The sequence below is a fragment of the Salarias fasciatus genome, chromosome 9 (genome assembly GCF_902148845.1).
Source record: "Salarias fasciatus chromosome 9, fSalaFa1.1, whole genome shotgun sequence".
Lineage (NCBI taxonomy): Eukaryota > Metazoa > Chordata > Actinopteri > Blenniiformes > Blenniidae > Salarias > Salarias fasciatus.
In genome coordinates this window covers 250243-277448 of record NC_043753.1, presented here as the reverse complement: position 1 = coordinate 277448, position 27206 = coordinate 250243, and the positions used below count along the sequence as shown (strand labels likewise).

The 27206-nt window shown below is 46.0% G+C and overlaps 1 protein-coding gene and 2 long non-coding RNA genes across 3 annotated transcripts in view; all 3 read right to left on the bottom strand.

Moving 5' to 3' along the window:
* Positions 1 to 231: 231 nt before the first annotated feature.
* LOC115394189 (NACHT, LRR and PYD domains-containing protein 12-like) overlaps positions 232 to 27206 on the bottom strand; it is a gene marked incomplete at its 5' end in the record, with an annotated part of 67903 nt that continues 40928 nt past the window's right edge. The window contains 5 exons of the mRNA XM_030099405.1: positions 232 to 563; positions 771 to 944; positions 2121 to 2303; positions 5047 to 5220; positions 5490 to 5560. Of these exons, the coding sequence (XP_029955265.1) occupies positions 551 to 563; positions 771 to 944; positions 2121 to 2303; positions 5047 to 5220; positions 5490 to 5560 (615 nt within the window). The remainder of the gene's footprint in view (positions 564 to 770; positions 945 to 2120; positions 2304 to 5046; positions 5221 to 5489; positions 5561 to 27206) is intronic.
* Positions 5618 to 14345, bottom strand: LOC115394196 (uncharacterized). Its single transcript, XR_003932041.1, has 3 exons — positions 14231 to 14345; positions 13807 to 13811; positions 5618 to 5663 (listed from the first exon to the last, which is right to left on the bottom strand). It is a non-coding gene; the product is annotated as an uncharacterized LOC115394196 (long non-coding RNA).
* On the bottom strand, positions 16108 to 26086 carry LOC115394194 (uncharacterized). Its single transcript, XR_003932039.1, has 3 exons — positions 25924 to 26086; positions 20570 to 20680; positions 16108 to 16151 (listed from the first exon to the last, which is right to left on the bottom strand). It is a non-coding gene; the product is annotated as an uncharacterized LOC115394194 (long non-coding RNA).

Genomic DNA, 27206 nt, shown 5'->3' with positions numbered 1-27206 from the left:
TAGGGGGCGCCTGTTGAAATGGTGCCATCCGCCGTTAAACAACACAGAAGAAGAAGCGCTCCGCTGTCTGAACAGCGCTGTCTGCTCCACTCCGTCTGTGTGTGTGTGTGTGTGTGTGTGTGTGTGTGTGTGTGTGTGTGTGTGTGTATGCACGCGCAGCGCAGATCGGCTCACAAGACGCCTCTCGGTAATTACGTCGCACAACAAAGTATCATAGTATTGTGTGCAAAGCGCTGGTCAATTTACGTTCATGTGCTACGAGAAACAGTGAACCCCGGACACTTCCTGGAATTTAAAAAACCCACCCGGACGCCCCGGACAGGACGTAAAGAGAGGACATGTCTGGGGAAAAGAGGACGTATGGTCACCCTAACACAGTGATGGTTCTGCATCACACCCAGAGGAACCCTGGTTCGATGCTGGACTCTCAGCTCTTCACACTGCTCCACTGACACTCAGCAGATCTTCTGGTGGTTCCTCTGTCACTCAGTCTGGATGAAGCTCTGCTCTCCTCAGTAGATCTTCAGGACACTCAGCTTCCTCTCTGCTCTCAGTTCCACCAGCTGCAGAGAGATGAGAGATGATCAACAAGCCTGTGGCTCCTCTGATTGGCTGACTGTGTGTCCTCTGCTGTCCAATCCTGAAGCTGCTCAGCGTTCTCCTCTCACAGCCTCACTGAGAGTCAAACACTGGATCTTTGTTCTCACACTGACTGTGTTTAGTACAAACCTGCTGAAAGCAGCATGGACTCACTCCAACCATCTACTGACCTCAGAGTCTGCAGGCTGCAGTCTGGACTCTGCTGAAGATCAACCAGCTGCTGCACATCTGGAGCCTTGAGATTGTTTTCCCGCAGATGGAGCAACCTCAGGTGGGAGGGGTTGGACTTCAGAGCTGAGGCCAGAGAAGAACAGCTGATCTTTGACAAACTGCAGTTGCTCAACCTGAATAAAGAGAGAAAACATTAGAATAAATGAGGAGGAACCAACCAGATGTGTTGATGGAGAAATGAGCAGCTCCACATTACTGTGTCCTGATCAATGAGCTGTTCTGTTGTTGTGGATCTTCATCACTCACATCATCCTCATGCAAAACTCAGCCACACCTGCTGATGAGGACCAGAGGGCGGGTCCACATGACACCAGCTTTAAAGTCGTAGCATTGGCTCCCTGTCTGCTTCAGGGTGGATTTTAAGCTTCTTTAACTACTTTTTAAATGTCTTAACGGCCTTGCTCCATCTTATTGATCTGATCAGCTTTGACCACATCGACCCTCGTGGATCCTGAGCTCCTCCAGCAGCTCCTCTGATCCACATCAGAAGAAGAACAAAAACTCACAGTGAGGCAGCTTTTAGCCACGATGGCCTCCATCTGTGGAACAGCCTGCTGGAGAAGCTCAGGACTGCAGAGACTGCTGAGAGTTTTAACAGAAGGTTAAAGACTCACCTTTTAAACAGGCTTTTAATTGACCTTTTTGCATCCATTTTATTGATGTATTTTTACTCTTTTAAATGTTCGCTTTATTTTAGCCCTTTCATTCTGTTCTTTTCATCGTTTTTTATACTTTTATTACCTCAGTGTTTCCTCAGGAGGTCCTCCACACTGGTGGCTGTATCAGCTCTGCTGCTGGGGGTTCTGTCCATGGGGCCCTTTGGCCCGGCTGGTTGGGGGGCTCCCCACCTCGGGCGCAGACGCCCCCGGCAGTCATGACCTGTGACCCCTCCCAGTGTGAATGGCCCCAAATCGTGGTGTTTTCTCCAATTCTCAGTGCCATGCCAGATCTCCCGACTGTTACTAGGTGTGTGTGTGTGTGTGTGTGTGTGTGTGTGTGTGTGTGTGTGTGTGTGTGTGTGTGTGTGTGTGTGTGTGTCACTGAATATGGAGGGATGGGTTCTCTGTTTCAGTTTTCCTTTGTTTAGTTTTTGTCCTTGTCAGGATTTTAACTTGTTTTCATTACTTTGTGCTGCTTAATACACCTTTCACACACCTCCTCATGTCCACACACACATCAGTAACCTGCTGCTGAGCTCAGTCCACTCTCTCACTGCAGGATCAGAGTCTCAGATCACAGCTGCTGACAAACATTTCTCCTTCTACAACAGTAACAGACAGTCAACTGACCTCAGAACCTCCAGACTGCAGAGTGGACTCTCCAGAAAACCACACAGCTTCTTAACTCCTGAATCCTGCAGCTGGTTCTCACTCAGGTCCAGATGTTTCAGATGTTTCAGGAGGGAGGGGTTGGACTTCAGAGCTGAGGCCAGAGAAGAACAGCTGATCTTTGACAAACTGCAGTCAATCAACCTGAAAATAGAGAGAAAGAAGTGAGATTAGAGGACAAAGTCTGATGCTGAAGTCATTGAGAGCTGAAGAAGGTTCAGACTGGAAGAGTTTAGAAATGTAAAGTCCAAACAGCTGAAGCCACCAGGAGGAGAAGAGCTCTCATCAACAAGCTGATCACTGACATGCTGCAAAGCTACTACTACACTCTCCTTCTAGATATTATGAATAAGGGGAAACACCTGGAAGGTTATTAGCTCACCTGTTATGTTGCCAAGCAGCCTCACAATCAATACCTCACGTTAAAGACGGTTTGGGATTGTTGGCAGAGGAACCACCCTTCACTGATTCAGTGTTCTCATCCTTTTATAAGTCACTAGGTGTGAGCTTCCTTCAGATTTGACTGATATTTATGCATTTCTGCAGACCCAGAATTTCCATTTCTAAGCATGGACACAGTTAATCAGTTACATTCTCCACTGACTGTTCAGGAACTTAAACTGACTCCACAAGTTTCCAGACTGTATTCTGTTTATTTTGAATCTGTCAAACGACTTTCTTCCTCTGACATTGAGACAAGCATCAGTCAGTGTTCAGTCCTGTCCCTCGTCCTCCAGGCCTCATGAACTGGATCAGTCTTGGTCAACCCCTCTGGCTTTACTGGAAACCTGCTGCTCATTTCCACATGAAAGATTTGGTTTCAGTTTAGAAAGCAGTTTAAATTTAGATCTTCCACCATATCAGCTCCACTGGTTGGAAATCATGTGTTTCAACCTGTGTTTACTGATCCCACCTTCACCTCATGGCTCAATAAATGACTGAAATGTTTTAGGGATCTTTATAAAGATGGGATTTTCTCTTCTTTTGCTAATTTGGCCAGTGAGTTCAACCTCCCATCTCTTTAGGTTTCTCCAGGTGAGGAACTGGGTAAAAGTCTGATTTCCTCTTTTTCCAAAACTCCCACCTGAGCAGATGAGGAGGAACCTCCACAATTCAATCCCCTGCAAAGATCTTTCATTTAAACATAGAGAATCATTCAGTCATATGATGGTTATTGAACTACCAGAACAAAGGAGGCTGGCAGTGTGAGATGGGTTTGGTCTTTGAGGAACGATGGAGGGAATCTGCTCGGAGTGTTTTTCATCAGACTTCCATCTGTGCTACTTTGACATTGATACAGTTGAAGGTTGTGTTCAGATGTCATTATTCCAAAACTAGATTTACTGAAATATCTCTGAACAAAGTCTATGTCTGTGACAGATGTTCTGGTTCACCTTGTAACCTCACTCACTTTTTTCTCCTGCCAGACTCTAGTGACTTTCTGGCCGTCTTACTTTGACATCATTGCTAAGATATTTTCAGAACAACTGACAATTGGGTTTCCTGAAGAACATTCTCATGTTTCATCTGAGCAGTTAGAGGTGTTTGGCATTCACTTCTATGATAGCAAGACTCCATCTCCTCCTCTACTGGAAATCCCAAAATGCTCCATCCTTTGGACCAATGAGGTGATGTTTTCTAAAAAGTAGAAAAAAAATAGATCCTCCAGGCAGGGCGAGCTGAACAAATGTAACATGAAATGGCAACCATTTATGGTTACCTTATGCTAATATTTAGGCTTAATTGCCCCACACTTATGAAATGGTTTATTATTGTATGTTATTTTACAGATTTTGTTCCTAGAGCCATATTTGACACTTTGAAACTTTTTATTGCACATTTTATTGTTTGTTTTTTATGTTGAGTTTGTTCAAGTTTAATTTGCTCGATATATAAAACGTGAAAAGACTAAAGGCGTACAGATGTGATTTCATGTCAGTGCCATAATGCACTGCACCGGACGGTAGAGGAGCTCCGCAGCTCCACCAGTGTCTGACTGAGACCCCACCATCCCCACCACTGTCAGATTGTTCAACTCCACTGTGAAGAAAATGTGCAACAATCCTGGCTATTATAATATCCTGCAATCACCATCACTTTATAACCCCCATAAAAAATCATTGACACTTCATAACGATTCATTCTGCTGCACTAAAAACATGCTTGTACATATTTGTATATTTATAGTTCCAGTTATATTTTTAGATTCAAGTTGTACATACAGTTAGATGTTTTCTTTTTTTTTTCTAGTTTTCTTTGATTCTGACTACGATTTGCACTATTACTTATTCTTTACTTGCACATTGCACTTGCAGAGGCTGTGCCCTACAAGCCTCTGCACCTGTACATTTTTCTGCTTTGAGTAAAGTTAGACTATTCTATTCTAATATTTTTGTGAGATTACCAATAAAAATAGATGAAACGAAATGATTCTAACTGATTTCATCTTTGTTCTTTTGGAGAGCTGAACTGATGTAAACACCGAACAGAAGCAGAGTCCAGTGGAGGACATGCCAACAGCCAAGGTGACTGGACATAAAGCCAACAAGTCAAGAGTTGGCAGAGTTTGAGAGAGTTTGGATCTTCAGCTGGGAGATCAGTGACAGCTTGATCCAGGAGAGATCAGCCTGCTTTGAAAGCTGAAGGTCAACATGGAGCGTGTCAGAGGTTCAGTCAATGATCCACTGCAGATCCTTTCCTCTTCTACCAAGCTTTGAAATGTGGAGCTGCACACGACCCTGCCACATTCACAAGACTGAAACACTGAGAAGAAGTCTCAGTTTCTCATGGAGATCCTCAGAGTGGATCACTCTCACATCAGCCTGATGTCTGCATCTCAGTGTCAACACAACTTTCACACAACACAAACTCAAACATGGAGTCTGACCACATAGTCTCCAGACTGCAGAGTGGACTCTCCAGAAAACCACACAGCTGCTCAACTCCTGAATCCTGCAGCTGGTTCTCACTCAGGTCGAGCCACTTCAGATGGGAGGGGTTGGACTTCAGAGCTGAGGCCAGAGAAGAACAGCGGATCTTTGACAAACTGCAGCCAAACAACCTGAATAAAGAGAGAAAGAAGTGAGATTAGAGGACAAAGTTTGATGTTGAAGTCATTAGGAGCTGAAGAAGGTTCAGACTGGAAGAGTTTAGAAATGTAAAGTCCAAACAGCTGAAGCCTCCAGGAGGAGAAGAGCTCTCATCAACATGCTGATCACTAACATGCTGCAGAGCTCAGTCCACTCTCTGTCCCTCCAACATCTGGAATCCTCCTAAACTCCTCTCAGTCATTTGACTCCAACAGATTCTAACTTCAGACAGTGAACTGACCTCAGAGTCTCCAGGTTACAGTTTGGACTCTCCAGTCCAGAACACAGAATCTTCACTGATGAATCCTGCAGCTCGTTGTCACTCAGGTCCAGATGTTTCAGATGGGAGGGGTCAGACTTCAGAGCTGAGGAGATCACTTCACAGTGAGAATCAGAGAGTCCACAGCCAGAAAGACTGTAATGAGACACAGAGAGGACAGGACGTTATGAGAGAGGACACTTTGTCGGACTGTTGGACATCAGAGCTTCAGATCTTCTTCTGTGGTTTGACTTCGGCTTCATGAAGGAGAGAACATGGAGTTCTGGAGTCATGGAGCAGTGAAGACTGACGGGCCGCAGGGTGGAGTAGAGGTTAGTGCCTCAGAGCAGGAAGGTTGTGGGTTTGAATCCAATACTTTGGATGACGGTCTCCCCGTTTGTGTGTGTGTGTGTGTGTGTGTGCGTGCGTGCGTGCTGAGCAGCAACTTCAGGCAGGAAGAATGACAAATGACTTCTCTTTGTCACCAGGGCTTTTATTTTGAAAGGCACACCGGGAAAGACCTCGGCAAAGACCTGAGACTCGAAGTTCCACCCCTGGTTGCTGTGCAGCTCCTCCGGGATCCCAAACCAGGTGAACATCTCCTCAACGAGCTTCTCTGCTGTCGTCGAGGCACTATGATCTGGCTTCTGGCCACTTAGCAAAGTAATCCATGGCCACCAGGACGTAGCGATTCCCAGATCGACAGGAAATGGCCCCAGGATGTCCACCCCAACGCGCTCTATTTGGGCCCCTACCAGGTACTGCTGCAGCGGCGCGTGGGACCGCTGGCTCGGCCCCTTCTGAGCAATGCAGACGTTGCAGCAGTGCACGTGTATTTACACATTCTTCTGGCAACCCAGCCAGTAGAATCTTGCCCGGAGCCTTGCAGGGTCTTGGCAGTCCCGTAATGGCCGGCCCCCACTGAGCCTTGGACTGTGTACAGGACTTGGGAGCTCCGGGGAACCAGTAGCTGCAGGATGTCACTACCCCAGCCCAGTGCCTGCCATCTCCGTTACAGCAGAACAGCAAAGAACTCGATGTTGCCGCTTTGGGAGTGGTAGGCCTTCACCTCGCGCACACATGCAGATACTTCGGATCGCTCCGGCCGCTGCCCCACTTCCAGCCAACTCTGGAGCAGACACAGCGTCTCATCAGCTGTCTGGTATTCCTGCAACTCAGCAGAAGACAATGCGAGGCTGTGGGAGATACTCACCACTGCCGTGCTCTGGACCTCGAGACGCCGCTCCTCCTGCCATTGGCAGTAGCGGCACTCAGCCGCAACTCAGGGACGCCGGGACAGCGTGTCAGCCTTGCTGTGCTGCCACCCCACCCGGTGCCAGATCTCAAAGTTGAACTCTTGGAGGATCTCAAGCCAGCTCATCAACCAGGTCATTGAGGCGTGATCTGTGCGAAGGAGGAACCAACGACCCAGAAGGTACGGCCGAAACTGGCACAGAGCCAGCACAACTGCCAGCAGCTCTTGATGTGTGACGCAGTAGTTCCTCTCTGAACGGCTCAGTGCTCTGCTGTAATAAGCCACGACTCTCTCAGTCTCCCCCTCTCCCTGTGACAGCACTGCCCCGACACCATCAGTGCTGGCATCGGTATCCACGATGAACGGCTGCTGCAGTGAGGGATACGCCAGGACGGGGGCCTCTGTCAGGGCGGCTTTAAGCTTGTGAAAGGTTGTCGTGCAGCTGTTGTAACACTGGAAGGGGCAAGCTTTGCCTCCTCAGAATGGGGATGTGAAAGTAGACTTCCGTGAGGTCGACCAACGTCATCCAGTCCCCAGGGTGGATGCTCTCCAGGAGGTGTCTGACCGTCAGCATGCGGAACCTCCTGGTGACTATGTGAGCGTTTAGGACCCGCAGGTCCAGAATGGATCTCATGCTGCCGCTCTTCTTGGGAACCAAGAAGTAGGGGGAGTAAAAGCCCGAATGTGCCTCCTCCATGCTCAGCTCCGTTAACGCACCCCAGCGTAGGAGCTAGGACACAGTGTTGTTTTTGGCAGCCTATTTTGATTTAGTTTTAGTCTTAGTCTTTTGGACGAAATGCTTATTAGTTTTAGTCACATTTTAGTCATTTCTACACTTCATCGTTTTAGTCTAGTTTTAGTCAACGAAAACCAAACGGGCTTTAGTCCAGTTTCAGTCATTAAAAAAAGCTTAAACAATACATGAGGAAAAAGACAGACAAAGGAAATTGTAAACCAAACAAACATAATAACATAATAAATATACTTACCGTATTGGCCCGGTATTTTTCTCCAGAAATGGTATTCTCAAAAATGGGGTTGTGCTATAATTGAGGACTAGATGGAGCCAAAGTACCGGTAACTTGTACTGCCTCTGCTTGCATGCAATGGCTCAGCCGCCCCATTAGGGGGAGGTAGTGAGTTGGACAGAGTGTAAGCCTACAGCAGTGTGAGAAGAAGACTGAGCAAGTGTGGCCAGTGACTACGTTTACATGCAATCAATATTCGGGTTAAGGTCAATATTCCAGTTTCTGAATCATTTGGAATAACCCGTTTACATGCTTAAACAGACAGAGTTACTCCTGTTTACATGATCAGGGATATCCCCATTCAAACTGCGGAGCACAAACGACGCCATGACTGCATTTGCACTTCATGCCACTAGGTGTGCTGTTTGCATGTTCAACTTTATTTTACACAGACACCACAGAAAAAGAAGGGCGCTGCAGGCTCTCTCTGCATGTTGTTAGAAAAAGAGTAAGCCAGCAAGACGTGGTAATATATTTAATGATGCGATGCACCATTTTTTTCAGTAAAAGAGAAGAACTGAACGATCATTTTGGCACATTTTATTTACTTAGTAGCAGTTAAACTGTGTCACAAGTAGTTCCTGGACTCAAATGACCGAGATTCCTTGCGGGTAGAACATGCGCAGAGCAGTATTTCATGTCCCTTTCGACCAGGATATTCTGATGTGCGTTTATATGACCAGAAATTCAGGTTAGAAAAGGAGTAACCCAGGGGTAATATTCAGGTTTTTAAAAACCGGAATATGAGCATATTCAGGTTTTTGCACGTGTTTACATGGCTGTGCGCAACCGGGTTATTGCCAATATTCTGGTTAAGAAAGGGTTATTGACTGCATGTAAACGCCCCCAGTGTTTGTTTTTCTAGAGTTGATTTCAAACAGCACATTAAAAATATATGCCTGTAAGTACTCGAATATACTTAGTTGATGTTCAGGATGGAGGTGAAATTGATACTTGTGAGTTTGTCAGTGTGTTTTGAAGTTTCAACACAGATGCTAATTCCGTAAGCATGTTAATGGCGTGTCCATTAGCATTGAGCTAGCGGCTTTCATTTTAAATACGGACTTGTTTTGTTTTTAGACAGTGATGTATGTTGTGATACATCTTGTGTATATGTTCACTTATATGTATATCTTGTTTGTTTTACAGTGCCTTCAGGAGTGTGTAATAAAAGCTCGGACCAGCTGAAATCTCCTGCTTTCTTTCTGAGGAATTGTTCTCTACAGGCCAAACTGAATCCAACATTCACGGAGGGCTGAATTATTAATGTGCATGAAGTTTAATAGAACTTGAATTTGATGGTTATAAAGTTATTTACATCATTAATGCACTTATTGAACCTTTGAGGGTACTTAATTGTTGCTTATTGTGTCTTATTTTGAGAAAGATAATTTATTTTTTATATACATTTTATTATATATTACTGGTTTTTTAAACTTAAATCACGTGAATCATTAACCATGATCCAGGAAGCCAGCCATGCACCTGTCTCTTTCAGACGGCAGCATGGGCTTTCCGCCGGGCCACGGAGTGGAGGTGGGTAACAGGCAGAGCCTCATGGAGTCCTCTATCATAGGTACTCTGGAGACAGGCGGCCAGCCGTCCACGCAGCAGTACTCACAGTAGCCCTTCACCGCCCCCTTGGTGGTGAGCGGAGCACACCAGTCACGCTGCACGTTGGCCTGGAGTGATGACACGGCGGGTCACAGCGCCGCAGTCCGGGATCGACCCGACCGCAGTCCGGGACCCGAGTGCGAAGTCGCGCTGTGCTCCGGAGGCTGCGGCGGGAGTGCCAGGCCAGTGCATTCTGCAGCAGTGGTGAAGAGGCCCGTGAGGTGTTCCACAGGCTCGTGGGGGGGTGCTGTGACAGCTGGCTTTGGAGAACGTGGAGAGGGAATCATTGTGCCGAGCAGATTTCACCAATCCAGAAGAGCTGCGGCAGCTGTGAAGATCCCTGCCCGACTCGGCCCAGTCGGTGAAGGAGGCGGGAACGGCGGTGAGGTCTGCGCCAATGTCGCTCGGGGCGGAAGTCGGTGGAAACGGCGCCCAAGACTGCCGCTCGCCGCTCGGATTCTTCGAGCGTCAGGGTGAGGCAGTCAGGGCAGGATGCCCGCTGGCACTGATGCTGCCAGCCCAGGCAGGTAAAGCAACGCTCGTGGCGGTCTTGCTCCAGGAGCAGTGTGGTGCAGCCGCAGCAGGAGAACGGCCCGACGCCGGATGGCAACTCTTCACGGGCCAGCTTGTCCATTCTTGACTCTTTGTGATGTCTTGAAGAGCTACGTAATGTCTCAAGGGCTGAGAAAAAAGAAGATAGTGGAGCGGGCGCACGCGGTCTGAGTGACTGGCTGGCAACAGAGGGGAGTACCAATCGTGAAGCCCGTAGGTGGGCTAAGCACCACACGAAGTAGAATCCATCCTTTCAAAATGTGTTAACTTCAGTCATGAAACAAAATGTGTTTGCAAGCACGATCTGAGTCCAGAATTATTGTTTTCATTTGATAATAACTAAAAGAGGGACTTCTCCATTTAACATTAACAGCATTTGGTTAAACAAAAAGAGCTACAAGTTGACCTCGCTGCTGAAAAAGAATGGGAAAAAAAACAGTGTGGACATGCAAAGCCGCACAGCAATACTGGAAGAGTGTAATTGCTGTAATAGCTAATAAAAGGATTTTCTACTGACTATTGAGAAGGGCAGGGTTTATTTCGGACATGTCACTTTTTGTTCAAATGTTGACATATATTGTTTTTATACACAATTATTTTTCTTGTACATCTTCTAATTCACATTTGGAAGAAGCCTGTGTCATTTCTGGTCATGAAAGAAAAGGAACTTGCTGGTTGAATACAAGTAACTTTAAGCCAAAGTATGCCTGGAGTATGAAGAATGTTAGGGATTACGTGAATCTTTATCCTCAGGACATCATGAAAATAACTCAAAAATTATGTAGTACATACACCGGGCCTTTAGGTGGCGCTGTAATTCTGCCACAGAAACACAACAAAACAAACAAGTGCACACATACATGGAGCTGAACATTCAGCTTGTGTTCTGGTCTTATTAAACCAAACAGCATCAGGAGCTTCTGCAGCACGATCAACTTGTCCACTCTCACAAACAGACACTGATATATTTTCTTGTTCGGGAATCGGACAGGCTTTAATTTGGGATAGACCAAAATGGATTTTTTACGGCTGATGCCGATAACGATTTTTTTCCATCGCCCTCAGCCGATGGCCAATTCTATACTGCCGATTTTCTTGAGCCGATATTTGGGGCCGACACTGCTTTTGCTCCCTCAATTTACAGAAGGGATGGGCAAACGCATACGGCCCACTCCCTCACTCCATACGGTCCTTAAATTAATTTTTGAAAATTATAAAAATGTTTCGGAAGAATTGATGGCTTTGATAGCAGGGCTCTTAGAACCATCGAGAACATCAGGTGGCCCCAGTGATTTTCCAATGAAGTGCTTAGAGCCTGCACAGGACAGCCCCGAGCATCTTCCTTGGTCGGACAACGCTGCACCCGCTGGCTTGGCCATGTCCTTCGCCTACCCCCAGAACATCCGACATGAGCCATTCTCCAGTCTGACCTAAAGGCCTCAGGCTGGAGATGACCGCGAGGGAAGCCCCGGACCCGATGGCTCGATGTCGTTGCGGGCGACCTCCAACAACACAGAGTTGCTGTGGAGGATGCAGAGCAGCTGGCACAAGATCGCTAGCACTGGAAAACTCTGGTTCATCTGGACGGCTCAACGCACCGGGACGGGATACCCTGACATGGGGCTGGGCGATATGGCAAAAAAAAAAAAAAGATCACGATTTTTTTTTTCATATCATTCAATCTCGATTAAAATCATGATATGTTATATTGTTTTTAAACCAGTTTTAAAGCATCTGCACTGAAAAGTAGAACTATAGAATAGTTTAACATTTTATTAACAAACCAAGCAAATAGCAATGCAAATTAAATAATATAAACATAGAAAAATATAAGAACAATCTCACTTAACAGTGCAGTAAATGGAAAAAAAAAATCTAGTACCAAGATAATAAAATCTTGCGATGCATCGTTTTTTCAGTAAAAAAGAAGAACTGAACGATCGTTAGTTAAAGTGTGACAGTTTACAGCCCATGAGGATTTTTGTTGCGATAAAAGATTAAAAAACTAAAGAAACCACCTGGGGATAATGAAGGTGCTTTAGAATGTAAACATTATTTTCAAGTTATGATGCTAAATATGCTGCTGCTATTATTAATGCTTGCATCAAATGTACAAAATTTAAAGAATCGAGTTTGGACAGATTAGACTTAAAATGTAACAGTACATAACTACAAAAATATGAAAAAAATAGACAAAAGTAATCGTTTTTCTCCTCTTAGAATGTTGCTCGTATGGTGCAGTGGCCTGAAAAGATGACACTGGCTACATTTACGTGCAGTCAATATTCGTGTTAAAGTTAGGGTAGACGATGTTGTCCAAAAGCACTTTTTGTCATACTGAGTGAAATGCTCCTTGCCCCCTGGGAGAAGTCAATACATTATGTGGACGGAAAAAGGTGCGGAAAAAAATCTAACAACTGTAGCGGCCACAGGAGTGTAAAAACTCCGACATATCGAAAGGCGCGGACCACTCTTAAGGAACCAATCAAATCCCTTCGCCGTTCCACCAGCCCCCTGCGCGTACATTTCAATGGCGTGCACTGGCCCTGGTTCAGTGCACGCGAGCGTTGCCAAGGAGCTCTCGGCGCTCACAGCTCGCGTGAAAAATAGAACGAAGCGGAGTGGGCGCACTGCGCTCCTATGCGCATTGTGTGCGGGCAGTCAGAAAGGTTAATAACATTGGAGGCGATCACAAACTCCGTGCGAGTGGCGCCTCCACGCGCACACACGCGGCACTTCCGCATCCAGTGCGTTCGCTCCCAACGAGAGCTCCTCCAATGGGGTGGGAGCTGGGTGGAGCCTCAGGGAGACGCTACATTCGTGCTACCTGCTAGTTTTCCAAGACTGTCGACCCAGGGCCGGCGCAGGCTTCTCAGGCACCCTGGGCAAGCCCGACACGAGCGCCCCGTGGTAGTGTCGCGGAGAGTCGCGCTGCGAGAGCTGTTGAGCGGGGGGAGGAAGAGGCCTCCGAGTGTCGCCGAAAGTTGTCGAGCGGGGCGGGGGGGGCGCAGTCTGCAATAGTTGTCGAGGGCCGCAAGCGAGCGAACCAAGCAGTGTGCTGCTCAAACGGCCGTCACAGCGGCGCACCCTGGGCGGTGCGCCTCAGAGCCTCATCAAGCGCCCCCCTATGGCTCGGCACCCTGGGCAAGTGCCCCGGATGCCCAGCCTAATCGCCGGCCCTGCGTCGACCCTAGCTTTAAGATAAGTATTCTGGTTTCTGAAACATTTGGAATAACCCCAGGGAGATCCTCATTCAGACCACGGTGCACAGACGACGCCATGACTGCATTTGCACTTCATGCCACCAGGTGTGCTGTTTGCATGTTCAACCTTGTTTTACACAGACACCACAGAAGAAGAAGGGTGCTGCAGGCTCTATCTGCATGTTGTTAGAAGAACAGTGTTAGCGGCAAGACGTGGTAATATGTTCAATGGTGCGATGCAGCGTCATTTTCAGTAAAAGAGAAGAACTGAATCATCGTTAGTTCAACTGTATCACCAGTAGTTCCTGGACTCAAAAGACCAGATTCCTTGCTGGTCGGTGTGTTAGCAGCGGTGCGGGTGGAGTAGCCTTTCCTGTCAACAGCAGGCTTATCTTCAGAGGATAACGCCGAGGCATGACTGACTTCATCTGCTTCACTGCCCTCAGCTCCACGTTCATCTCTGTTTACTGCTCAGACAACTTACAGGCGGAAGTTGAGCAGGAAAAAGTCGACTGTGATTGGCTGTGTCACGCACATTTCTGCCATGTCTGATCGAGTAAATGTGCTCACAGCTGATCACGGTGATCGACTGGAAATTAATCGCGATCACCAATCACGATCATATAATCGCCCAGGCCTACCCTGACACTCGCTGGAGCATTAAGCAAGTAAGTTTGCTGTACTGATTCAGTTGTAATGACATACTTTGGCCACCAGATGGCAACATGAATGGAGACGCCCTTCTCGTTTCCAGCAGCGTTCTCCACCAGTGAGGAAGAGAGAGACATGAGCCATGGCGAAGAATGAGTGAATCTCATTTTCAAAAAAAATTACAACTTTTATGCATGCATTTGAGCATGTGAAGTTATTGTACTGTGTGTTTGACCAGTAAACATATCTTATACAAATGTGTAAAATGGCACTTTTATCATATCTGGTTAAGTGTGTGGTCTTATGCGGCCCTCTGGTAGTGTTGACAAAAAAATGTGGCCGTCTCTATCATTTAAGTTGCCCATCCCTGTTCAACAAACATCACTGAGACATTGATCGTGAAGACATGTGGACTCACACAGCCTTCCTGCAGTTCCTCACAGCTGGGATCAGTCTCCGTCGTCCCTCCTCTGATGTGTTGTACTTCTTCAGGTTGAACTCCTCCAGGGCCTTGTCTGACATCTGCAGCATGTAGGCCAGAGCTGAGCAGTGGACCTCAGAGAGATTTTCTGATCTGTTCTCTGACTTCAGGAACTTCTGGATGTCCTGATGTACTGAGAGGTCCTTCATCTCCATCAGACAGTGGAAGATGTTGATGCTTCTGTCAGGAGACATTTCATCACTGTTGATCTCCTTCAGGTTCTGGATGACTCTCTGGATGGTTTCTGGACTGATCTCTGTCCGACCCAGCAGACCTTCTAAGAGTCTCTGGTTGGATTTCAGAGAGAGGCCATGAAGGAAGCGGACAAACAGGTCCAGGTGGCCGTTCTGACTTCTGAGGGATTTCTGCAGGACTTTCTTCAGGAACTCATCCAGAGATGAGAGAGCATCATCAATATGATCCTCACCATCATCCTCTTTGAATAACTTTGACAACTTATCACGAAAAGATTTTTTCTTTTGTCGCATGAGTTTATGGTCCTCTCTGAGGAAGGTGCTCAGTATGTCTGACTTCCTGTTGGTGAAACAGTGGATCATGAAGACTGCAGCCAGAAACTCCTGAACACTCAGATGGACAAAGCTGTAGACGGCTTTCTGGAAGATTACAGACTCTCTTTTGAAGATCCGAGTACAAACTCCAGAGAACAGCGAGGCCTCAGTCACATCCAGACCGCACTGCTCCAGGTCTTCTTGGTAGAACAGGATGTTTCCTTTCTCCAGATGTTCCAAGGCCATCCTGCCCAGCTTCAGAAGAAGCTCCCTGTCAGCCTCCGTCAGCCCCTGTGGACCCGTCTCAGGTCCTTCATGGTACTTGAGCTTCTTCCTGTGTGTCTGAACCAGCACAAAGTGGGAGTACATGTCAGTCAGGGTCTGGGGCAGCTCTCCTCTCTGCTCGCTGCTCAACATGTGCTCCAGAACTGTAGCAGTGATCCAGCAGAAGACTGGGATTCCACACATGATGTGGAGGCTCCTGGAGGTCTGGATGTGGGAGATGATTCTGCTGCTCAGCTCCTCGTCACTCAGCCTCCTCCTGAAGTACTCCTCCTTCTGGGCGTCAGTGAAGCCTCGCACTTCTGTCAGTCTGTCCACACATGATGGAGGGATCTGATTGGCCGCTGCAGGTCTGGAAGTGATCCAGACCCGAGCCGAGGGCAGCAGATCCCCCCGGATGAGGTTAGTGAGCAGCAGGCTGACTGAAGACTGCTGGGAGACGTCAACCAGCCGCTGTTTGCTGCTGAAGTCCAGAGAAAGTCTGCTTTCATCCAGACCGTCAAAGACAAACAGCAGCTTGCAGACAGCCAGCTCCTCTGCCGTCACCTTCTGGAGCGCCGGATGGAAAACATGGAGCAGCGTGAGAAGACTGTACGGCCGCTCTCTGATCAGGTTCAGCTCCCTGAAGGAGAGAACAACCAGCACACTGACATCCTGGTTCTCCAGGCCCTCGGCCCAGTCCAGAGTGAACTTGTGCACCGAGAAGGTTTTTCCGCTGCCGGCCACGCCGCTGGTCACAACCACTCGGATGCATCTGAGCTGCTGGGCCGAGGCTTTGAAGATGTCCTGAACCCTGATGGCAGTGTGATGGAGGCTCTCCTTCCTGGAAGCTGTCTCCAGCTGCTTCAGCTCAGGTTCCCTCTGAAGCTCCTCACTGAGTCCCTCTGTGATGTGGAGCTCAGTGTAGATCCTGTTGAGGAGGCTTCCTCCTCCTGCTTCATCACTTCCTTCAGTCACACGTTCACATCTCCTCCTCAGACTCTTCTTATGTTCTTCTAGAAGCTGCTGCAGTCCTGATGAAGAACCCTGGTCCTGCTGCTCCTCACAGACATCACTGCTCTTCTTCTCTCTGTGGACACCAAGAAACATTTACTCTGAGCAACACGACACACAGCAGAGACACAAAGATCCAGCTTCAACTCTCAAACTGCTTCAAAATATTGGAACTGAATCTGAAAGTGAGTATGAAAACTTTCACTCTGGTTTTGAGGAAATTAAAGGAAACAAAGAGTTTCTTACTTTGCATCTGAAGGTCCAGGTTCACCACTGAAGTTTGGTGGAATATCATTGGACCAGCCACTCTTCAGAGACAACCTGCTGGATCCTGAAGACTCTGCTTTGTGTCTGGGTTTGAGCACACGCACACACACATGATATTGTGTTTTTAGTGTCTTCCTCATTACATCACAGGTGCCCGAACTTCACTAAAATTTGAATTTTCCTCCTTGAGGAGACTGGACCTGATTTACACTACCTGCAAAGTCGTATGCATGGCCTCCCTTTTCCCCCACCCGGGCCTCTCAGATAACATCACTACCATGCTGACACCTGAATACAGAACTGCACTGAGAACCATAAGACCAACCCAAAAGAAGGTGTGTGTGTGGCCAGAGGGGACTTTTTCCGATGCTCTGAAAGACTGCTTCAGCACTACAAACTGATAAGCAACAGCCAGAGTCAACCTGTGCCAAGAAATCAAGGAAACAAAGCAACAGTACAGCAACAAAATGCGATCACTTGATCAGCACCAGAGATGTACAGTCTCTCTGGCATCTTCAAGTCACTCCCAGAATATAAACCTCCATCATGATCCAGTGAGCACAACACCACAATGCTGAACTGCCTCAATGATTTCTTTTGTTTCTTCAACACACCTGCACAGAATAGTACTCCTCTCCTGGATAAGCAGGCCATACATCTGACTCCAGTCAGCAGTGAGAAGGACCCTTTCCAGGATCAACACTCACAAAGCAGCCACAACGGACAACATTCCTGGTCGGTTCTGAAGGACCGTGTCGAGGAGCTGAAGGACGTCGTCACTGATATCTTCAAAATTTTTCTGAGCCAGGCTGTTTTCCACTGCTTTCCCTTTCACTCATTCTCTCTGTAATGACATTCTGGACTCTATTTCACCAATGACTTGAAAGAGTGAAAGGCTCTCCTACGTGATCATCTTCTCAGGTATCAACAGGCGGTGAAAGATGCAAAAGTTGAAAATTTCTCCTCACTTGCTGCTAAAAACATTCACAAACCTTTTTAAAATGTTTGACTCCTTTGTGAACCCCTGTGACGCTGTCTCTGTTAAACCTTATTTAAGGTTAAAGTTCTTTGTAAATAAGATCGCTGCAATAAAAATGCCACTGCCTCAGCCTGCTCGGGACCCCTCTATTATTAAAGTCAGATCAGCTGCTTATCACCAGTTTGAGCCCATTTCACTTCCTGCAATGACTGAACGCCTCCGTTCTGCTAACTGTCTCTCTGAGAAAATCCCATCTAGTCTGTTTAAAAAGGTTTTCAGCTCAGTTGGGTATTTTATCCTTTTTCTCATTGACCCGTGTCTTCGCTCTGGATGCGTTCCATCCTTCTTTAAACATGCCATGGTGAAGTTCTCTTTTAAAAAAGAAAAACCTAGATCCCTGGTTCTGTCTAATTTCAGGCCAATCTAAACTGCTTTTAATTTCCAAGATTTTGGAGAAGACAAAAATTTGAACGATTTCCGAACGATACATTGAAAATGGAATTGCAATCATAAAAATCTGATAAATTCCCACCCCGAACCCCATCCAGACCTGGAGGGGGAGACTGCTGTCGTCCCAGGAGCCAAGTCCCCACATTAAAGCTATAGTGCGTAACTTCGGTCGCCCTCTAGCGGAATTCTACGTTCTTACAACAATAAAGCCGGCGCTTCCACATGACGTGCGCCCAGGTGTGCCCGGTGTTCCCCCTCCCCCTCTCCCCCCAACCGCTGCCACGGTGATTCGCGTTTCCACAGTGCGTAATATTATTATTATTACCGTGTGACATTGTGTTAGCAGGTTGCTAACATTGCAACATAACGCTCATAGCACCATTTTCAAAAAATAATAAAGTACTTATATTAGGGGTGTGAATCTTTGACCCACAAAACGGTTCGATTCAATCTCGATTCACAGGCTACGATTCGATTCAAGGGCGATTCATAAAAAATATTTAGCGATTCGATTCGATCCAATTCGATCCGATTCGGTTCGATACAAATTGACAATTTAGTGTAACTCTCAGGCACTCTGTAACTAAGAGAGAAAAACAGAAATTAAACTTCAAAACAGGTTTTGTTTATTTTTTTGTATCCAGAGTAAACCAAAATAGACTTCAACAACTACAGTAATTTCAACAACTTCAAACTCTGCCTGTACTTAAACCTACACTAAGGAACTTTTCAACCTTAATAAAACATTTTAATATCTTTTGTGATGATACTAAGACTTACAACTAGTTGAATGACCCCTCTGTCACGGCCTGAGGGCGTCAGTATTGCTTTCACTTGGACTAAGCAACTGTGAGGAGGGTGGTAGGAACCCTGCACACTAAAAAGCTCCAAATGTGCGAACTGCTTTACGGCATGCGTCACATCACGATATAACATTGCTTAGCCACCATTAGATTCATTTAGATTCATTACCTCGTTGCTATCCATCCTTCACACAGCCACTGGAAACAAATGAAGGCGAGTTCAGTCTGACAGCACGCCACCGGGAGCAGCAATTTACGACACCACACGCTAGTCCTCATGGGAACTGTAGTATTCGTTCAGGCAAAACACTACCGCGTTTGTCCACTGGCGCCGCCAAAATCAACGAAAACTGAAAGTTCCTCAGTGTTGCTTTAAAATACAATCTCAATGAAAAAACTAAGGTATAAAAAAATTGATTAAAAAAAGAAATTATTACAAAATAAAATACATAAATATAATGTCTATAAATAAATAAAAATAATATATTAATATAAATAAATTAAATAATGATAAATATAAATAAAAAATGGCCAGCAAACAATCATATCTGGCCGACCAGACGATTTTAAGAATCTGAGGCAGCTGCTTCACAGAGGCAGTAACGCCATCGATTAACCTGTCAGGACCAGCTCCTCCTAAACCGCCTTCATTACCTGTGAAACACATTGAAACCCTCTGATTCAGTGAACAACCTGCCACTGTGCTGCGTTCAGGGACACTTCGTAAAAGCGTCCTGCTGCGAGAAGTCGCAGTCAGAGGTTAGCTTAGCTGTTAGCCACCGATGAACTAGCTGGATTTGAACGATTCTTTCATGCTTCAACATCAGACGATGGGACGCATCTCAACTTCTGGGTGGAAAGAAGATTTAAACTCGAGACAGATCGGTAAAGGTGTTGTTGACGGACAGTTCAGTTCTGAGAGTAAGCATATGAGTAGCGGCGGCTCGGAGAGAACGAGGGAAACATTGTTCTGGTAGGTTTAATTTTTGGGTTTAGCGTGGCTGTTTACTTTTCTGCTTGTTGTTTTATCTACATCTTGTTGCTCAGTGATCATGGTGTTGCTCTTGGATGCAGCAGGTGACGGTCGCTCAGCTGTGAGGCGTTCAGGTTCCAAAGTCACAATCAGGCTCTTTTCAGATCAGAGATAAAGCAGTAACATGGCGGCGAAGTGAGACACCGTTTTGCGCCGGAGGCAGCATTTATACTGGGCACAACATGTACTTGAATTTAAAAAACCGATGCGTGGGCATAAATCCGGGCCATCGGACCGTTCTTAATGCATCTGAACCGATCTCGGCTCCGTGGTCCGATCCACTGGGATCTTTTATGTTGCAAAAAGATAACCGATCCAAAATCGGTTATCGTTACACCCCTAACTTATATAATTATAAACCAAGTCACTTACTTATCCAACAGCAGCAAGGCAATCTGTGTCTGCCCTCAGCCCAATTTCTGCTTGCAATGCTCTCCACCGAGGAAAAGCCACACCAATACAAATCCTCGTTTGCCTTCTCTGTAGGTCACTTTCCTTCTTTGCCAGCAATCCTTCTGCCGACCGTCCAGGCTTTTTTTTTGGTGGTAGGATCCACTTCAGGACTTTTTCTCGGCCGTTTCTTTGGATTCTCTGCCATGTCGCTTCCTCGGTCTGCCTGAGCTCTGCCTGTTGCTATGAGACCCTCCCGCCCTCCCCCTCCCTTCTTGTTGTGACGTAAAATGTGTAATTTCCTGCGCGGCAGCATGGGAATGTCGCCGGTCGACAAGCAAAGCAAGAATAATGTACAATGAAAAATCCCACGAGATGTTAGAGGAGCCGATCGGCTTAATCTGCATTTTGTCATCTCCACTAGTAGCGGCTTGGCTGAAACGGACATTCATAGACATTTAAAGTTACGCACTATAGCTTTAAGCAGAGCAGGTCCAAAATAGTGGAAGTGAATCTTGAAGTGAGCACAATATGTCTCACTCTGGTTTTGAGGGGAAAAAAAGGTTTCTTACTTTGTGTCTGAAGGTCCAGCTTCACCACTGAAGTTTGGTGGAATATCATTGGACCAGTCACTCTTCAGAGACAACCTGCTGGATCCTGAAGACTCTGCTGTGTGTCTGAGCCTCTGACAGCTGCATACAAACAAATAAACAAACACACACACACAAAATCCAATAAGAAATACCAGTAATCAGAATAGAGTAAATATGCTCACTGTCCTTTAGCTGTCTCTTCCACAATTCCACATTTTCTGATGTTCGGTGACATGAGGTGTTTTGAAAGGAGCTAATGATTAATATTAATACAATTAAATAGCAATGTGAGTTAGTTGGATGGATTCAAATACTTTTCAAGCTGCTTCCATCTTTAAATGTGACTGAAAGAAGTGTGTTTCATGCTGTGGTTGAATAAGTCTAATTCACTGCAATCTATAGAGGCACAGACTTCCCCTGTAGTATGTCCCATGACCCTGACTTCATGAGGAAAGAAGGGGTCGAAGTCCCGGTGTGGATAAACTACACAACACTGAGATAAAAAAGGTGGAGAAGTTCCACATCAGTTGGAGTCGGGGTCACCAATACTCTTCCAGAATATTATGTTTTTGTCATCACCAAGCTAATAACAAACCCAAGTAAAGACAACAGAAACTTAAGAATGAGCACGTAACATGGAGACGCCACATAGGACATCTTTGAAATTTATGTTGTATGATGACAACCTGTTTTTTTGTTATGTATTGTTTCTTTGTTATGTATTGTATACAGCGCGCACACGGGAAGTTTAAAGGATTCTGAACTGATAAGGGGTAGATATTATAAGCTTTTGCTTCTTTCTGTACCTTTTCATTCATATCTGTGCTGAAGTATGCAGATGCAAGTATGTTGCATTCACTTTTTGTTTTATTTAAATGAATGAAATTAATAAATCAAATCAAAATCAAATATAGCACCACCAGATAGAGGAAGTGGATGATAGATAAGATCCATCCATTTTCTGCCATTTGCTTCAGCCACCCGCGTGTAATTTTCAAGATGGCTTGAGCCAATCCCAGAGGGACATGCAACCATTCACACCTAGGGGCAATTTAGGGTGACCAATTCGTTTCCAACGTATGTATCATTTTCAACAGAGCTTAAATGTGTCAGTCTGGTTCGATACTACAATATAATATTAGCATAAAGCAATATAAAAATTTATTTATGAGCCCCGCCTTCGTCTCATAGACCCCCATGTTATCTGAAAAAGCATCGGTCAACTTCAGCCAATAGATTTCGAGCTTCCGCATTCTCGTGTTGTCAATCAAAGTGTGGAGCAGCCAGAGAGCACGGCCGCTCGCCCAGCAGAGGAGAGTTAGCTACGCAGCAGCCGCCGCGCTTACCTCGGATATATCCACTGTCTGCTGAACATCCACCGTAAACAGCTAAACATGGAGGATGCTGTAGGACTTAGGCAAGGCTCTCATTTTCACCCGACAGATAATAGCGAGCACAATTAAAGGGGCGTGGCTTGGTCGCTCATGAAAGCAGAGGGAGGGGGGAACCTCGAGACATTGGAATAATAAAAAAAAAAACTCTCTCTTTCAAAACTCCGGACACGAGCTTTAATGTTTTTGGACCGTGGGAAGAAGTTGGACTACCCGGAAGGAACCCACGCGCACACGGGGAGAACATGCAAACTCCACACAGAAAGGCCCCAAGACCCGGCTGGTACTCAAACCAAGGGCCTTCTTGCTGTGAGGCAAGAGCGATAACCACTGCTTTAAAGTGCGACCCTGGCTCTGGAACCAGGAAGAATGACCATCAAGCCCCACCCACCAATGGTGTTCTGTTCCAGAACTCTTATTATGAAAAAAAAACTTTACCAACACTTTAATTCATGGAGATGACAAATTGTTTAAAGGGAATGTTTCTTGAATGACAATTGAAAAATGGGAAAGATATTTTTTCATTTTATAGTAAATTTCTTACTTGTTGCACCGTTAAAAAATAAAACCATGTCAGCACAGCACTTCCAGGAGTATGGAAACAGTTAAGAAGGTCAGCACAAATGGAAACAAGCATGGGGGAAGGTGACCCCTTACATGTTGGGAGCAACACAGAACAACCACTCATGAACTCACAACAAGCCAATCACTACAAACTGTGAAAGAGGACATGACACTAAAGCCTGTTTCACACTGGCCAAAAAAACGTTTAAACCCGCTAATTAACCGGGTCCTCATGGCAGTGTGAAAGGGTTCACTCGGCATTAGACCCGGGCTTTTCAACCCTGCAATCGACGCGGGTTTTTAACGGGTCGCTGCTATTGGCTTTTAGTCGGAGGGGCGAAAGGGAGTGTGAAAGGCAGACACGAGTCAACGTGGTAACTTACGTGATGACGTTGACGCAGCGTGGCTACGTTAGCGCGCTAGTTGTTGTTTCTGGACACAGCGTTTCATTCATCAAGATGACCCAGTATTAGCAAGCTAGCGAGACCAGAGAGCTCCTCTGGATCCGTGCAGAAGAGGAGATTCGTCTACAGGTAACGGGGACTGTGTTCAGCTGCATTGTTTACTTTCGCTTTGCTCCGTCGTGCTGATTATGTCATCAACGCGGGACACTATCAGTGCGAGAAGACGCAGCGATGCGGCTCACCAGCAGGCGATTGGATGCGTGTCTGCAGGCAGTGTGAAAGGACTCAAAAGGCAATTATTAGCGGGTCGAAAACACGGGTCGACCCGCCAGTTGCAGTGTGAAAGGGGTATAAAAGGCAGAACCTTTGTCAACCAGCAACCTTGTCTGCCGATATTACTGTCAACAAACCAGTTGGCTCAAGTTCTCATTTCAATGTTTTCAAAAAAGGCTCGGTAAAACTAAAGATGAATAAAGAACAACAAAAGGCAGAACCCAGATAAAAGAGCAGTCAATCAACCCTATAAAAGAAAGGACATTAGGCTACACATTAAGAAAAGAGCTGTTGATTGTGACATTCTTGTCAATTGTGCAATTCAATCCATATCTTGGTGTGTTTGGGCAGACATGACATCCCACACACAGCCCAACAGATACCGGTATCAGGGAAACAAGACTGTCAAAGGCACGTTATGTCAAAGTGCATATCAAAGAAATTCCTTAAAATATTGGAAAGGCTTGAAACAATCCTAATTGCCATGCCTACCCCAGAGTCACAGGGCAGCACATGTAGCACACAGCAGGGTCAAAAGAGGAGCCCTGCAGGCACAAGTGCCTTAAATACTCTCAGGGGCGGAGCCATGGGAGGAGTTGACCCAATTCCCCAACGCATTCAAGTACAATTGGGAAATGACAATGTCCCCACTCCATCATCATGCTGGACACAGACGTTATTGTACACTAACCCAGCTACTTGGTTGTGTCTCTCCATGTGTACAGATCCTGCTTGTATGTTAAAAGAAAAAAAAAAAAAAACACCAAAAAAACCTGAAACAAAACTATGTTCCAGACTGTCTGAGGAGCATCTTTTCACAGCTGCTCCTTGGATCTGATCTACTGTGGTCAACTCTTTCCTCTGTGGGTCTTGAGCTCAGTATTTATTCTTGTGTTGCCATGATGGTGAATGTCCTCTTTATTTATATAGCACACTGAAATGAGGCCTTTGGCCAGCCAAAGTGCTTAACAAGACAGTAAAACCATCAAGACAGGAACAGGTATTAACAAAACAAAGCAGCCAAACAATGGAATAGAAAATTATAACATCCAGAGATGACTCTGCTCAGCCAAAGGCCAAGGTGAGTAAGATGGTTTTTAGCCGGGAATTTAAGTAGAGAGGCTTCTCACAGACCACCCCACAGCCTCCCTGCCCCCACTGGGCCCAGTGCTCCAGTGGTTCTCCTCAGGCCTGGCAGGTAGGAGCGCCAGTGTGTCAGTCAACCACATTGGGTACGTTTCGATGGGACTTATTGTAACTGTATAAAGCCGAACTCTGAAATGACCATGATAACGCCTGAGAATTTTGTTTAGAATTGAGTTTGAATCCAAACTTAGACACAACTTTATTCCAGTCATTCTGCCCATGCTTCGCTGTGATGTTGCAAAACTCCAAGATGGTGGCCCACGGCCCGCGGTTTGACTTGTATGAAGACGGTTTATTTCACGGGAGTTTCTGAAGAATTGGATATAATGAAACGAGTGGATGGACAGGTGCATAACAATGTGGACATTTTCAAAGCTGTAGCGTCAAAGTTAAGTACATCACAGCCGTCCCCTGTCCAATCAGAACGCTTTGCAGACCCCGACAGCATAGAGGATTTAATCCTTTGTTTTTCTCATGAAAACACAAAGTTTCGAGTTCAACAGTGAAGACACACAAGCAATCAAAATCATCACACAACAACCTAATGCCCAAACACTGCGAAGCATCTCTGTCTCACACGGGGGTCGCTGCAGCGAGGTGCAGCTGCACGACTGGGCAGTTTGCAGTGTGAGCCCGGCCGGTTTGTGGCTCCTTAAAAGCTTTCTGAAAAAAAGGTGAAGTCCAAATCCAGGTTTGGTCGTCTTTGGCGGTGGAGAGGAGGTGGGATCACACAGTGACTGCAGCCGGAGTGTCCACTCAGAGGATCTCATGCATCAACAAGGGAGAAAAGGAAAAATATGTTCCAGTCCACATCTTGCTCTGGAAGCGACGTGTTGCTCCATGGGGGAAGGTGCTGGACGTCCGTGGCACCTCTCAGAGGGAGAGCAGTTCAGTTCTGGTGGGTTTCGGCTGCAACAGGATTTTAAGGCTGGAGGGTGTGCCGACGTCCAGCCTCGACTCTGAAGGCTTCAACCAGAGGCAGTTTACACTTCTGGGCCCCCTGGGGTGTTCATAGCGGGCCTCATGTGCGCCATCAGGAGGTGGTGAGGTGGTAGTGCACCCAGGGGTGCCGGACCCCCGCTGTGAGCATCTGGTGAGAGCATGGACCAAAGCGCCATTGCTCTCCGTTCTCTAAGACCCTGGGCCACATGTGGCCAGCCTGAGGTCTCTCTGTCTCCATGCAGCCAGCATGGAGATTTCAACAGGATCTCACATGATATACATGAATTACATCACATTTGATGTGTCCATCAAACACGAGGTCCCAGCAGAGGTGCATTTGTAGAAAGAACTGTAAAACTGTGCTGAGCTTTTCAAGAGTAATTTTTTGATTCATTTTTCAATGAGATTTCAATCATTTTGAGTGCAGCTGGAATGACATACTGAAAGAGAACAGGCAAACTGCAGTCTGGGACATCAAAGTGTCAAAATCAGCGTGAAGATCAACAAACTGTCAAAAAGGAGACGTTCACAATGAGTGAAGCTCACTTTGAGCCAACAGAAACACTGAGAGCTGCATCTCTTCTTGTGTTTGGTGTCTTTGTGGATTCTGTACCTGGACTCTGCAGGAGCAGCTGGCGTCTCTTCCCTGTCCACAGACTCTGCTCCGTCCTCCTCTTCACCCACATCACTCATCTTCAGTCAGGCTGAGAGAGAAACCAGCAACAAGAACAAAGCTGTGAAACCTGTTGAAGACTCACTGTCAGCGATCAGACTCCTCTCATGTGGAACCAGCTCCCAGTGTCAGTTATGGTTCACACAGTCTCTGCTTTGAATGTGTTTACAACACACACACACACACACACACACACACACACACACACACGCTCAGTCTCGTATTTCTATCCTTGTGGGGACCGTCCATTGACTCCCATTCATGTCTTGCCCCTAACCCTGACCCTTACCCTAACCCTAACCCACACCACAACAAAGCCTAACCCTAAAGAAATGTTTTTGCACTTTTACTTTTTTCAGTAACAACAACATGGTCAAGAAAACACTGTTTCTCCTACTTAGGACCGGAAAAAGGTCCCCACAAGGCACGTCGTTCCATGTTTTGCTATCCTTGTGGGGACATTTGGCCCCAACAAGGATAGAAATACGAGAACACACACACACACACACACACACACACACACACACACACACACACCTCTTTTTCTCGCTCTCAGAACTCTTCTCTTCAAGTTCATTGTTTAAGAAAGAGGAAACGTTGAGCAGCTCAGGAATGCAGTTCAAGATAAAGATCAGGACCGGTGGATGAATAATACTTAAGAAAAAAAGAGAGTGAGAACCAGCCATATATATAATTCACCATCGTAACTCACTTAAAATAGATTTAGAAAGCATCTTTTTCAAAAACAATAACAAGTTGCTCATTTTTAAATCAAAGGCCGCATCATTCCTAAGTTTAATTCCAGTAAATAAATATTGTCCAGATGGCAAAAACTGAATCAATGCTGTGCTACTGTCAGCTTGAAAAGTGGAATCAACATTGAAATAACGTTGAAATAACCAGGAACCAACAATGCCCTGCCCCACTTAGCTTCTGAGATCTGATGGGATTCTCAGGCATTCTCACCCCTGCTCTCCCCCTCCCTTCACCACTGAAAGTTCTCTGGAACCTGGAAGTGGCTTTACTCTGAACATCAGTTCTATTATTCATTATAAAACTCATAAAAGTCATCAGTTTTCATAACATGCAATTTAGCAAACTGAATTTGTGTGTGCATATTAATTTTATTTTATTCTGGAATGTTTTCATGATTTATGTAAAGTATTGATTGTATTTATAGTTGATTTGAAGATTGAACCTCACAGTTCTTCAAAATAAGGCTT